Consider the following 15,201-nt stretch of genomic DNA (forward strand, 5'->3'; position numbering starts at 1 on the left):
AATTTCAACTTTCAAGTAAAAATAAATCTCCGTAAAAAGTTCACTGTAACTCTTATTTCCATTCCACGACAGTCCCCAGATTCAGTTTCCTGCTAATATGCCAGAGAAAGCAGGGACTGATGGCCCTCGTCCTTGGGACCCTGACACTTGGGATCCAGATGGAGTTTGACTCCATGGCCCAGCCCCAGACACTAGGGTTACTGGTGCGGGGGGGGGGGGGGGGACCAGAGAATGGGAAATCTCTCTTTCTCTATTTCTCTCTGTTTTTCAAATACATTAAAAAAAGTCTTCCAAAAAAATATTCTACAATCATTTCATTCCTTCCTTACCCCCATTCTTGGTTCCTTGTACTCCCTATGCAAAGGCACACATGTTCTCATCCAAAGCACCCATTAGTCTGCGTGTATGTAACTCAATGTGGCTGAAACAACACAAGGCGATGCTGGCTATCCACACTGTGTGCATGTGTGTGTGCCAAGTCCATCTCCTCCCCAGAGGATTGTTACACTGTATCTTCCCTTCAACTTTCAACACAGACTCTGTCATCCATGTTTTCAGAGGATGGCCTGGCTTTCATCTTCTACTGAAAAGTTATTTTATTTATTTATTATTATTTTTTTAATTGGAAAGGCAGAGATACAGAGAGCAGGAGAGACGGAGAGGAAGATCTTCCGTCTGATGGTTCACCCCTCAAGTGCCCACAGCAGCTAGAGCTGAGCCAATACAAAGCCAGGAGGCAGGAGCTTCTTCCATGTCTCCCACATGAGTGCAGGGTCCCAAGGCTTTGGGCTGTGCTTGACTGCTTTCCCAGGCCACAGGCAGGGAGCTGAACGGGAAGCAGGGCCACTGGGATTAGAACTGGCGCCCATATGGGATCCTAGCACATTCAAGGCAGGGACTTTAACTGTTATGCTATGGCGCCAGGCCCTTCCATTGAAAAGTTAAGCACCTGAAAAAACAGGTCCCTAAAAGAAAAGCACACCACTGCCTCTGCCACCTGCACTGTGACCCTCTATGCCCACTGTGCTATCCTGGGGTGCACATTGGCCACACCTGCTCTCACCTGAGCAGCTGCTGTTCCAGGAACATTCAATGAGTTTCCTGTGCCAGCGGCCTCTCTATGGGATAATTCCCACTAACATACTGTTGTTTATACTATTAAAAAGTTCCCGTTGACAGCACTGACCTAACTTACTGCTTACTTTATCCACACCCATGTAACAAACTCCTCAAGTGTGGCCTGTATACTCTGCCTATTTTTCCTCCAGATGAACTTGCTCCCAGTAGGGCTTCAGCCCTCTCATACATGAAAACTGCGCTTCTCAGGCTTTCTGGACCTCTGTGGGGCTAACTGAGGCATCACTGCTCAGTCCACCATCTCTCAACAGCAGGAGATCTGGCTGTGCACTCCCCTCCCCGTCTGCTTACAGGATACACACACCGTGGGCTCAGCCTGCCCCTCGGAGGGTCTCTTGATGCAGGCCCCCCAGCCCGCCCTAATGCCGCAGTGTCCTGGGCTCAGTCTACAGGCACTTGTGTCGGCATCAGTGCTTCTTCCCTAGGTGACTGCACTCACTCATGCACACTCAGGCTTTTACAAACTACTGATTTAATATTTATTATTTTACTTGAAAGGTGGAGTTACAGAGATCTCTTCCATCTCCTGGGAATAAGCTAATGAACATTATTCACATGTGATTTTCTTTGGACCCTGGTAATAGTTTCTCAAGGAGTTGAAGGAAGCTTTACTGGAAGAGAGCCATTCAAAAATATGAATTTCTTCCATGACTTCATTTAGAAATGAGTTAACAAAGGATAGTAAAATGGCTTGAGTTTCTTCCATTTGTTAAAAAGTAAAGAAATGCAACATTTTCAGTGTATATCAAGGAATGGCCTTCGAGGCTAGTGTCCTCGCAAGCACTTCAACCCTGCAGAAGCAGGGGCAATGAACTGAGTTCTGTGAGTGAACTTACCAGAAACTGGCCTCATGATATCCATGGGTTCCACTTCTTCTTTCACTTTGATCTCAGGTACCGTGGGGCCCAACACAGAAGAGAGACTGCCACCCCCGGCAGCCGAGGGAGGTGGCGCAGCTGCAATGGTAGTGATGGGTGGAGGGAGGGGGACCGCTCCAGGAATGGTTGAGAGGGCAACAGCTGGCTGGGAAGGGGGGCTGGCTGCTGCAATCATGGCTGGAATGGTTGGTGGAGGCTGCTGGGCGGTGGGTGGGACGGCAATGGTGGGCTGATCATTATTCTGACTGGATACAGTCTCCACGGACACCGTGACTGGCGTGGTCATAGACACGTGGATTTCGGACTTAGGTTTGGCACTGAAACACAACAGCAAAACAGAGGGAGAAAATGCATTAACCTGTACTACCTCAGGATGGGTGTTTTCCTATAACATACAGCCTGAGTGACTCTGTCTTCTTTCAGGTTTAACTTAAGGTAGCTTTTAAAGGGAATTCAAGTTTCTAAAATACCCTATGTATGAGAGCACTTAGGAAACTTAATGAAACATGGAATTAAAAGATCACTTTTGGAACAAAAACAATTAAAATCCATACATATGAGGGCCTTCAAATGGTATCTGTAATAACTAATATGAACAAACTGCTTGGATTGTTAGATTGCTTTTGTAGCAATATATATATTTATTTTTAAGAGGATAAAAAATGAGAGGATAGTCAATGCAAATTGTTTTGAACATTAAAAATTTCTGTTAAAGAGATGGTACTGCTCATCTACTTATACTACAACTGTGAAGGTGTGAAGGCTCCCACTGGCAAAGAAAAGAACATCAAACCTAAAGCTCATACCAGATGAAAGTATACTCAGAAGGATCACAGATCTAAATGTAAAAGAAGACTATCAGATGTTTATAATACAAAGAAAATCTAGGATTAGGTGAAGTTTTTAGAAATAACACCAAAGGTACACTCCATTAAAAAAAAAGATACAATGGGCTTTATGAAAGTTAAAAACTTGAACTTTGGGGCAGCATTGTGGGTTAAGCTGTCTCCTGTGATGCTGGCATGCTATATAGGCACCAGTCTGAGTACCAGCTGATCGGCTTCTGATCCAACTCCCTAATGCCCTGGAGAAGCAGCTGTGAATGACCCAAGTGCCTGGGCCTTGCACCCACACTGGAGGCCCAGAAAGAAGTTCCCAGCTTCTAGCTTGAGGTTGGCTGTACTCCTGCCATCATCACCTCCATTTGGGAGTTGAATAAGCGTGGAAGATTCTCTGTGTCTTTTAACTCTATGAAATAAATCTCTATTAAATCTTTAAAACCAAAATAATGAGGTATAGATTGTAAGGAGGTATTTGAAAAAAACCATGAGAAGAACAAAGTTGATAACACTGTACTAGGTGAAATCAGGCAACTACAAAAAGATAAGCAGTTATCACTGTTGAACTGTATAATGAAAAATGACTGGAATACTTGACAAAACCAGAAACACACAAGACAAAGAAACAGATTATATGTAGATCTTTGTAAACTTAACAGTAAAGCAAGCACATAATCTGATCAGAAAATGACTAAAATATGTGACATCAACAGACATTTTACTTTAAGGGATGTCCAGACGACCAACAAGCACACAGGACTCATCAACTTCAACAATTTGGGAAATGTAAAATCTGATATATAACTATATATCTACTAATATTTTTAGTAAACATTTAAGAACATTACAATTCCAAGCGACTAAACACACACACACACACACACACACTCCTTTTCTCCCTCCCTCCCTCCTAGCAGTAATAAATTTAGGAAAGCTATGATGGAGCAGAGGAAGATATGTTGCCAATGGGAATTCAAAATGTTACAGCCACTCTGGAGTACGGCTTGGCCATTTCCTATGGCACATGTGTGCACGAGAGTGTGCATGTGCACACACACATCGAATGAACAGAACAACCCAGAAATTCCACTTGCAGGACTTTTGTCCTACAGAAAGGAAAATGTTAAAGTCTACCAAGAAAACTATATACATGAACATTCACGGCAAGGTATCTTGTGTAACCTCAAGCTAGAAACAACTCCCATGTTCAAAAAGCAAATGAATAAATGTTGCTATCATTATAGGAAAACTTCAACCAAAAAAGAACAAATTACTGACCCATGGTGAAAAAGCACAAAGCTAACTTTAAAAAAAAAATTACAGAAGAAAAAATGCACACACACAAAAACCCAACCAGGCTAAGCTGAAATAAGCTAGTATCACTGGGTTACTATGTGTCAAATATACATCTTCCTTATAAATGATCTGTATATGTGATCCCGCTTGAATCAAGCTCTCAGATGTCAAAGATCATAGTGATGAAGACTTGGCTAAGTGGCAAAGGCTTGGCCTGGGAGAGGGTGTAGTTTATAAACAATGGAGTGTCTTCGTGACAGTGAAATAGCTCTTTATTTATACATGGGGTAAAATTTCCAAGTACTATACATACCTCTCCTTCCCCCAAAAGAAATACCTAAAAATTGGCGACATTCCAATAGAGCTGGTGATTCAGTCAAGAGATGAACCAAAGTGTAGCCTCTCACTTTTGAAGAAGACATTATCTGAATAGCAAATGACTGAGAGAGGCTGAGACATAGAACATCTTCACTGGCTGGCACACTCCCCAGATGGTCACGAGGGCTGGGTATGGGCCAGGCCAAGGCCAGGAAGAGCTGGATCTCCCATATGGGTCATAGGGGTCCCAAGCACTGGGGCCATCTTCTGCTGCTTTTCCAGGCACATTAGCTGGACTGGAAGACCGGCACAGATGGGATGGCAGTGTCTCAGGCGGCAGTTTAACCTACATACTCCAACCCAGTCCCAGTCTTTATTTTGAAAATGTACTTGGGTTATGTGAGATGTAATCATTGGAGAAAGCCTGACAAAGGGTGCATGGGAATCCTGTATTGTGCCTGCAAGCTTTAAATACTTTCAAAATAAATGTTTAAAGAATACAAAGTGGCTAAGGTAAAGATTCTTCTGGAATCAGACAAAACAATCAGACATTAGCACAAGACATTAGCAAGACAGCGAGAGCACAGGCTTCTTCAGAACTCTGGAAATTAACTTGGCAAGATTACCAAGAAAACCAAGCTGAACCTAGGTAAGAACAGCAAACTGGTATTTCCACACCTCCAGCTCCATAGGAGCTTGCACAGCAAGTCTACACTCACAGGCAGGACCAGCAGGCTGACAGACGCCAGGCAGGTTGGCGACCTTTAGGCTTCATTACGGCACTGGCCTGGCCAGGTCCTGGGAGATTAACCCAGAAGTCTGCTTTTATTTGAGCCAACTCAGAATATACTTAGTGCAAACACCTTTTTCTGTTAAAATTAGAGGCAACTGATTAACTACAGCTGTGGGAGGGAGTGGTCGCAGTCATGGACAACAGCAGGCTGTCCAAAAAGTTTCAAGGAAAAACCCACAGGGGCATTAAAAATTCTGCTGTGTTTCTGACAATTGAGGAAGTAACACATAGGTGTGGGACTGGGCACCCAGCCAGGGCGGAAAGGAGAGACCCCACGCTTTCACCATGCAGTGATGTTGAGGTTCTGGGTGGACAGGAAGCAGGTGGAGCAGAGCTGCAAACTGCCCGGCATAGCCCTGAAGGGGCACCTTAAGGCACACACACAGAATTCTCAGCAAACCCAAGGAGATTGGCTGGCCACAGGCATCCGAGGCACTCTGTTCAGTCACGAGGAGCTGACTAGCAAGCTCTCCCAGGAGAGAACTGAGTGGCCACACAAGACAGAGAGAGAAGGTAGAGTTCAGCAGCTGCTCAAACAACTACATCTTCGAGAAACAAGAACAAATGCTGACGAGGAGAACCTGATATTCAGAGATGTCATACATTGTGTGAAATGCACAATTTTCAACAAAGCATTACAAGATGGGTTAAGAAACAAGAAATAACGGTCTATTATACACAGGGAAGAAAAGCAATTTATCAACCTGTCGCTGAAAAGAGTGCAAATACTAGAAAAACAATTTAAATTAGTTGTTCTAAATATGTTCAAAAGAACGACGGGAGACCAAGTGCAAGCAAAGAATAGCAAGAACATCACGTCTCATGAAGTTCAGACTCTCAATAAAGAGACAGAAATTGTAAGAGGGAACAAATAGAAATTGTAGAGTTCAAAAATCTAGATGCTGAGAGGAAAAGAAATACAACAGGGGCAAGTGCACCCTTGCGTAGGAGACATAAAAAATAATCAGGGTTGAGGGAGACACAGTGAAAAACAGAAAGGAAACAAAGTGACGGTGAGTGGCCCAGAGTGCCATGAGAACACCAATATCTGCATAATGTGAGCTAAGCAAAGGGGCAGAAAGCACACCTGGAGAAACAGCAGGTGAAAACTACGAATCTGATGTAGAACATCAATCTACACATTCAATAGCTCCTTGGAAGATCAAGCACACTGAGATCCATCATGAATAAGCGGCCAAAATGTAAAAGAAAGTAAACACAGTGTCTTAAGACATGACAAAATACAAAAACTGATAAACTGAATAGGTCGGCACTATTTTAAACCTTTTTTGCACTATTTTCTCCATTTACAGATTTCATTACAAAATTTAAAATGAAAAGGCTTAACTTTTTTCATCTGGAAAGAAGATAGATAGGATTCCCAGAGTTAACAACAAAATATGGAACACAGAGTAAGGACCTCAGCACTTCTGAGACACAATGCTCTCCAATCTAAAAGCGTCCCAAGGAGTGAAGGCAGTGCTTATTCCTGGAAGATGGAACGGACATACTGTCCCTCTATTTCCTCCACTAGGGAAGGCAGCAGCCAGGAGCATTGCACACTGGCCGCTGAAAGCTGGAGAGAAGACACACCCAGGGCAAGGTGACCCCTGGGTTTTCTAATTGTTTGTGTGTTCTTTACTGTGTGCTGGAGAAGTGGGCAACTGGGAACACCGAGGAACAAAGGAAAATGTAGCTTAGCATAACAAAATGCCTTTAGCCAATACTTTTATTCCAGAGGAACTACCCAGAATCACCTGGGGCCCATGCTCACCGTCTGTCAAGGGCTGTGGAGCACCTCTGTTTTCCCTGGCCAGGCTGGAATGAGCTGCACCTCAGTGTCCTCCCTGAAACCCATTCCTCAACAGCATCACAGAGGCCAGATGGGGAGCCGGGCTGTTGGGGGGCCAGGCTGCTCCTTCCACAAGCACAGCCAGGGAAGTCTGCAGGGAGGCCTATGAAAACACAGCCTGTCTGCAAACCCGGAGCACTGTGAGCCTTAAAATGTCTAGCTCCAAATAGACAACCACTCCTAGCGATAACTGGGGAAACTGACTTGAATAAGACATGACTGATGTAGGAATTGGTACATCAATAACCAATTATAAACTCACATGAAGAGGAACAAAAACAGAAAAACCAAATGGAAACTTCAAATCTAAACACTACTTAACTTGGAGAATGACCTTGCTGGTCAGCGCTCGTGAGTGGTTCAAGTTCCTGTTAACGTAACCGCATAGTGTTATCACTGCAGGTTCAGCACAGCGCGTATTCCAACCTCCCTGATTCCTTTAGTTGGAGCAGTTGTCTCGACATGCAGTACACACTGCTGTGTGGATTCCATCTGCCAAGGTTTCATTTTGACAGGTCACTGTACAAGGCCTTCGCAGTAAGGGCTCCAGAGAAAACTTTGTCTTACAGTTCTGGAGCCCGAAGTCCAAGAACAAGGTGTTAGCCAGGGATGCTGATCGCGGTGAAGAAGAAATGATGTCACACCTGTCTTCCAGCTTGGAGGTCTACGGTGTTCTTGGCTCCAACCAAGCAAAACGTTCTCTCCCATGTTCATGTTGGAGTTTTGTTTCCCCTCAATTATAAGGATCTGGGGCCTACATTTAGTGTGCTCTGCATGTTTTTTTCTTATGCTTAACTACTTTCTGCAGCTTAAAAACAGTATTTTAGAATCTGGCTATGAAGTGCAAGAAGCACTGTAGTGCAGCAAGTTGTGTCTGTGATGCTGGCACCCCACATGCAAGCTGGCTTCAACTCCCAGCTGCTCTGCTTCTAATTCAGCTTTCTGCTAATGTGCTGAGAAAATAGGAGTAGATGGCCTGAGGTACCTGGGACTCTGCACCTATGTGGGAGATCCGCAAGGAGAGCCAGGCTCTTGAACTGGCTTAGCCCAGCTGAGCCACTGGGAAAGTGACTCAACAGACACCAGTTTTTCTGTCTCTCTGAAATTCTTCTTATTTTTAAAATTAATTTATTTTTACTGGAAAGAGACAAAACGATTTACCATTTCCTGGTTTACTTCCCAAAAGGTCACAATAGCTGGAACTGAGCCAATCCGAAGCCAGGAACCTCTTCCGGGTTTCTCACAAGAGTGTGTAGGGTCCCAAGGTTTTAAGTTTTCCTTCACTGCTCTTCCAGGAAACAAGCAGGGAGCTGGATGCCAAGTGCAGCAAACCAGCATCCATATGTGACCCTGATGCATGCAAACGAGGATCAGCCCCTGAGCCACTGTACCAGGCCCGAATTATTTTTTATAAATTTTATCTGTCCAGATCAACTTTTGTTTCTGCTGAGTGTACTCTGTGAACATTGTATTTTTTGTTGTTCTCTTCAGGCATTTACAGTTTAGTCAACCTCAAAGCAGTGTTTTTATTACTTATCAGTGAATGAAGCGGGCTAACCATAAAAGCAGCATCAATATGGGATTCCCTTTAATTGGATGGGGGAGTGTGGAGACTCTGCTGTCCAGCTATATTTTCACAGACCAAATGCTTTCTTTCAAGCACCACAGAAACAGACCAACAGCTGCAACTAAGGTCAGTGTGGATATGCATGTGAGGCTCTGCTTCCACAACCCCTCGGATCCACAGGAACTGTCAGAGATTCTACAAATAGCTCTGTTCTCTTCCCAGCTTGTGCACCTGCTGCTGCTCAAAGGGACAGACTTACACTCATGTATGCCCTTCACCTCCAGCAGCTATGTATTTTTCTCTAGCACTGTAAAAGGAAGCTTATACATTACTTTGTTATTAAAAACAAAAAGTTACCCCCAGCTGTAGGTAATTGCCAGGGTTGCCTTGTATCTAGGCAAGTGTTACATTGCTGGGAGAAAAGGAGCCAATAGTTGGTGGACATTCTGGGCCTGGTTAATGCCAAAGCTGTGTTAACTATACCAATGTGTTAGCACAGCAGTCTATGATACATGTGGGGAAGGCGGGGAATGTCAGGCCAGGACACACACACCAACTCCCGCTACGCCCCAGGCAGGTGGAGGGTCATTTTGCAGACTGCCAAAGGAAAGGAGGTCTGGGGACATACTGGGAGTGGGAGCACCTGAGGGCATGTCTGAAAGGAAAGGAGTAATTTCTGTGGGTTTCTACAGACTGGACCACTGCACTCACAGGCAAGAGAACTGAGACAGAGTGGTTTAGAGGGGAAAAACTGGACAACATGTCTGGGTCAGGCCAAGGCACAGAGTCATGTGGGAGACTTGGGCTGAGCTCAGCAGCAATACTTGTTGCCCTCTGGCGCATGCAAAAGCTGGGGCTTGGGGGCATGCCTGGACACAGCACTCCCAGAACAAGAGAGAACAGGATCTGGGAGCAGATTCCATACAAGACTTCTGGGTTCACCCCTGTGGGACTATAGCACCTGTTGGTTTGCATGGTGAACTGGGGTTGGTGACAGGCTGAGCCAGGAAGGACCACAGAACTCATCTAGCACTCATGGGAGTTGGGGTTGGGATGAGGCCAGGCTAGACCAATCTTTAGCACCTGCTGGCACAGCATCCATCAGTGCACGTAAGATTCAGGACTAGGAAAGGGCCTGGTAGGGGAACTTCTTTGCTGTTCCACAGCCACTGCTGGGGAACATGGTAGCTGGGAATGGGGGTGAACCAGGCCAGGCATGGACGTAGCACTCAATAGTATTGTGTGGCCTGGGTCTGGTGACAGGGTGGGTTGAGCCAGTCCACAGCACACACTAGCATGAGCAAGAGTCAGCACGGGGTGTAGGTCAAGCCAGGCGAGGTTGTTGTCATCTGCTGGTTTCCTCAACGGCGGGGGTGGTGATGGGCTGAGTTAGGCAGACCATGGAACTCACCAACACTCAATGGATACTGGGGTTGGAAACAGGCTAGTTGGTCCATAGTACCCACATGCATGCCCAAGAATTGGGTGTGGGGTGGGCCGAACTACAACATCCACCAGCACACACAAAAAGGCTGATACTGGGTGGCAGGATATGCTGGGTAAGGGCCTAGCACCCTCAGGCACACTGGGGAGATCTGGGATTGGTGTGGGAACAAGACAACCAGTTCACTGGGGTCTACAGATGTCTAGTACCATGGAGAGCAGAACAAACTGGACAGCTCTTCCAGTCAAGCTGTGACAATAAGCATCTGGGCGAATCAAGACTCTATGGTGGACTATGTTGAGAAATAGACCTTGGAAAGATTTCTTCAACCTTGAAGCAATGAAATCAAGAGCATCTCAGAACTACTGAAACCACTTAGGAGTACCCTCAGAACATGCTCCACATCGGGAATCCTGGGATGACATGGGGTAGCTGTCTCTCATTCCTGAGTACTGATGCAGCCCTCTCCCCTTCTCTCCCCAACTTCCCCCAGATACAGGAAGCAAAAAGCAGACTGAAAGCAATTGTCTCACCCACTTACCCTCATCGCTCAACACTCCCCAGCCTAATCGATGGTCCACATGGGCACATATCTTTCCCAACTATGTAAACATCATCAAGAATAAAATGAATTATTACTTAAACCACCACCACGACCACAACAACATAAGGACGTTCCATCCCTGCTACCCCCATGGGAGACTAGGATGCCAGTATGCAGTTCCTGGATCCTGACCTAGCTCTGGCCGTTGTGGCCAAATGAGCAGTGAGCTGAGGGATGCATCTATTTCTGTGTCTTCCTCTTGGTCACTCTGCCTCCTAAAACATGCAATATAATTTAACTAGTGTATGTCCAAAGTACAAACTTGTATCTTGTCACTATTCCTGAAACAACACAGTTTAACAACTATTTACAAACCTGGCTGCCAGCTCTACAGTTCCCAAATAAGGAATGACGAAACTAATAAGTGAGCAGAGAAACTAACACTCATGAGCAGTAACTTATCATGTCATTCCTTTCCATGTCTTCCAACTGTTGGTCATAATGCACACCAGAACCACAACTCCCAAAGATAACAAAGCAAGGCCCTGTGTTTACTCTGGCTTCCCAATAATAAGCCCATTTGAAGTTCTGGCAAAGTAGAAGAGTGGGTAAGAGAGCTTGTCAATGAAGAGGAAAATCCCCCCCCCCCCCCCCAAAAAAAAAGTGAATACTGTTGAAATAAAGTCAGATATGATTTGGCACTGGCATATAGGAAGGAACACCTGGGTTCAATGTTCCTGATCCCAGCTTCCTAACAAGGCGGACTCTGGGAAGAGTAAATAAATGCACTCTTGCCACCGACATGGGAGACCTGAAATGAGTTTTTGGTTCATGGCTTTGACCTGGCATTTGGCGAGGTGAAATCAGTAGATAAGACATGTTCTATCTATGCGTATGTGTCTTCCAAATAATTAACTTTGTTTTTCAAAACTGCACATGGTTAGACAGCAAAGAAAAAGAATGACAACACCTCAGCTTGTTAAAGCTATGGTATAGATCATAATGATAAGTCCAAAAAACACAAAAAAGAAATCAACATGTCTATAATGTCATGTTATAAACTGCATTTAGGAATCAGAAGCCATTTATGGTGAAATGCAGTGCCTTCCTCTATTTTGAAGACAGTAATAATTTTATTACAAAATAAAATCCTTTATTCAACACAAGCTGTTAAGCTGCCACCCTATAACAAAACTAATTACAAGAAAAATGAAGAAAAGCCAATGTTAATTCATCACTTCAGAAGCCAGGCTGGAGAAGCTGTCAGCACAATGATGATGCTATGAAAGCTGCAGCCACAGGCTAAGCAGTAGTGAAAACAAGTAGTTTTGTTAAAATTCAGTGAAGATGTTCCCATCAGCTAGCAATAACCTTCACAGTGACACAACACTGAACACCGTAAAGGTAAAATGTTGAAAATGGGTCTCATCTAAGGAGGCAGTAGGGCAATCTGCCAAGGATTAAGAGGTAACGATTCAATGCTGGGGGCACAGGTCAAAACTGCTGCTTACAGCACTGGCAGCCCACAGCAGAGCACCAGTTCCAGTGCTGACTACCTGCTGCTTTTTATTTTTTTTTTTTTAAGACTGATTTATTTTTATCGGGAAGTAAGATAGACAGAGAGGAGGAGAGACAGAGAGGAAGATCTTCCATCCAATGAGTCACTCCCCAAGTGACCACAATGGCTGGTGCTGTGCCAATCTGAAGCCAGGAGCCAGGAGTCTCTTCCTGGTCTCCCACGCGGGTGCACGGTCCCAAGGCTTTGGGCCGTCCTCGACTGCTTTCCCAGGCCACAAGCAGGAAGCTGGATGGGAAGTGGAGCTGCCGGGATTAGAACCATATGGGATCCCGGTGTGGTCAAGGCGAGGACTTTAGCCACTAGCCCACTGTGCCGGGCCTACCCTGCTTCTGATGCAGCTTTCTGCTAATGTGTCTGAGAAGGCTGAGGATGGGCCAAGGCCTCAGGCTGCTACATACACGTCAAGAACCAACAGGGAGTTCCTGGCTCCTGATTTTGGACTGCTCCAGCTTTGGGTATTGTGGCTATCTGGGAAACACACCAGCAAACCAAAGATCTTTCACTGTCTTTGCCTCTGTCAAACAAATGAAGAAAACAAAAGAGAAACAACTGGCCATAATACTATTACTAAATTACTATACAGAAGATACTATTTCAACTACTCTGTTTTTAATGCTTTAGCTTATAGTGCACTGAATAAATAATAATTCAACCATCTTTTCTTTTGAATGTTGTATTTGAGAGAGTTCCCATGTCAATTCATTTCCCAAATGCCTGCAAAGGGCATTTACTCCACAATCACTCAGTTTATACTGCTTCTTTTCCTCATATATTACTTCTCTATGCTTAAGTGGAGTTGATACTGTGGATCCTAAAATCCAGCATAAAGCAGATCTGAACTTTCTTGTACAAGCTTTATGAAGAAGCAGATTTAAATATTTTAAATTATAAATTATTACTGATATCAGCAAGTAACAAGTTCAAGATGCAAAACCACCTAACTGGCAAGACCCTGTTTTCAATGTTTTTAAAGAATCTACCAGCCTATCTACATGTGTATACAGAAAAAGGAGTGGAGAGACTTACTAAAAATGTAACCAATCTCTCTGCCTTGATCCTCTACATTCTCTGTAATGAACATTCAGACATAATGACTTTGTTATGAAATAAACAAACTAAAAACATGTAACCAACCCAAATAGTTCTGGGAAATGGAACTGACAGGATTACTGGGGAACAGAACACTGATTTTGACTTTATGTTTTAAATATTTTTATAATTTCTATTATTTTCACTTCATGTCATAATACCATCTTTGATAGCTGTAATAAAACAGGTGTTTATTCTGTAGTAGGTACTGTGCTAAGTACTCTAAATATTTCATTTAAATACATGAGACTTTTAAGCAGTAGGTATCAGTGTGCTCTGATAATGGGGGTTGGGGTGGCTAAAAAACATGTTCATATAACGTGAAAAGTTGCACATGAAAGAAATGGCCTCAGAAGTGACGTGTCACTGGAAGCAGGAGTGGTAAGAACATTGGTGTGCTCACCCTGCAGGCCTAGGTGACCCGGATGTACTCCGCATGGAGCTCTCCACTCGAGGACTAGCCACTTCAGGAGGCTGAGGAGGAATGAGGGTTTTCCGAACTGCCATTCTGAAAAAGATGAGACAAATCCAGAAAACAGCAGTCTGAGGGAGGGCATTCAAGGGTCAGCACTAGGCTCCTGTTTGCCAGGCAGAGCCACGGCAGGACAAAAGCACTACTCTGAGTGAAAGTCCACTTAAAAACAGCTCGTTGGTCCCTTCCCCAGGCCTGCCCACTTCCTGCCAGACTCCCTCCAGGGAGTAAGGACTGTGCGACCCTCTCAGTATGCCACACCTCCCAGGGCCATCATATATTACTAAAACGAAGCCCACACTGACAGTCCACAATCATTGTTATGCACAGAGCTCTATGCAGACCCCAGGAAGCTCTGGAAGCCAGCCAAGCGAAAAAAGTTACCCACCAGCCAGGTCATGCGGTAGAGGTCCCAAGAGGCTCTGAGAGCCACTGAGATTAGACACCAGGTCATAAGGGATCTTGACATGTTTAGTCTGAGTTCAGTGGTGGAACAAATGTCAGATAAAAGTGGGTTTGAGAGAAACAGCCAGAATAAGAATACACTGCAAAAGGCCCAATTACTATGGGATGTAGGAATTGATCATCAGAGCCGCTATCTCAAAAAAGATGACTATCAGGTAATAGCTATTGCCTGGTAAAAGATAGCTAAACTAAGTGGGTTGGCATGGAGACATAGTAGGCTAAGACTCCACCTGTGGCACTGGCATCCCAAATGGGTGCCAGTTTGGATCCTGGCTGCCTCATTTCCAATCCAGTATCCCTGCTTGATGGCCCGGGAAAATATCAGAGGATGTCCCAAGGCCTTGGGCCCCTGCACCCACAAGGGAGACACAAAAGAAGCTTCTGGCTGCAAGCTTTGGACTGGCCAAGTTCTGACCTTTAAGTTTATTTGGAAAAGTCAGCCAGCACATAGAGGAGATTTCAGTCTAGCCCTCTCTCTGTATTCTGACTTTCAGCTACAACAAATGAATTAAATAAATAAATAAATAAAAGAACACACTTGAAGCTAGAGATTCCAGTAACAGAAGAAAGCTATTATAGAAATCTTTACTTGATCTTAGACAAAACGCCAAGAAGTAATTATCACAGAAATCTTAAGTCAGGATAACTAACACCATTACAGAAAATTCAAACATCTATGATGATGCTGTTTCTTTTTCTTTCCCAATAGTGTGGATATCTCAACAGACACATGTCAACACATGAACAAGATGGTATGATGTCTAAGATTTGCTTCAAGAAAACTTGGTACAGATGGGCACTGAGCCAAGTAGCTATGATGCTGAGACATTGAGCTGTGTCCCGTACTGGAGTCCGGGTCTGACACCTGGCTCGGACTCCTCACTCCAGTGTCCTAACAACACAGACCCTGGGAGGCAGCAGGTGACAA

At 44.5% G+C, this 15,201-nt stretch overlaps 1 protein-coding gene across 2 annotated transcripts in view; it reads right to left on the reverse strand.

Moving 5' to 3' along the window:
- SAP130 (Sin3A associated protein 130) overlaps positions 1 to 15,201 on the reverse strand; it is a 77,122-nt gene that overhangs the window by 14,194 nt on the left and 47,727 nt on the right. Inside the window, exons 15-16 of one of the 2 annotated variants that reach the window (XM_004589324.4) lie at positions 13,740 to 13,844; positions 1,974 to 2,332 (exon numbers count right to left, since the gene is read on the reverse strand). In XM_004589324.4, coding sequence (XP_004589381.2) covers positions 1,974 to 2,332; positions 13,740 to 13,844 — 464 coding nt within the window. The remainder of the gene's footprint in view (positions 1 to 1,973; positions 2,333 to 13,739; positions 13,845 to 15,201) is intronic. The other variant, XM_004589326.4, reaches the window with a different exon arrangement.

This window comes from Ochotona princeps, chromosome 5 (assembly GCF_030435755.1).
Source record: "Ochotona princeps isolate mOchPri1 chromosome 5, mOchPri1.hap1, whole genome shotgun sequence".
In the NCBI taxonomy this organism is placed as follows: domain Eukaryota; kingdom Metazoa; phylum Chordata; class Mammalia; order Lagomorpha; family Ochotonidae; genus Ochotona; species Ochotona princeps.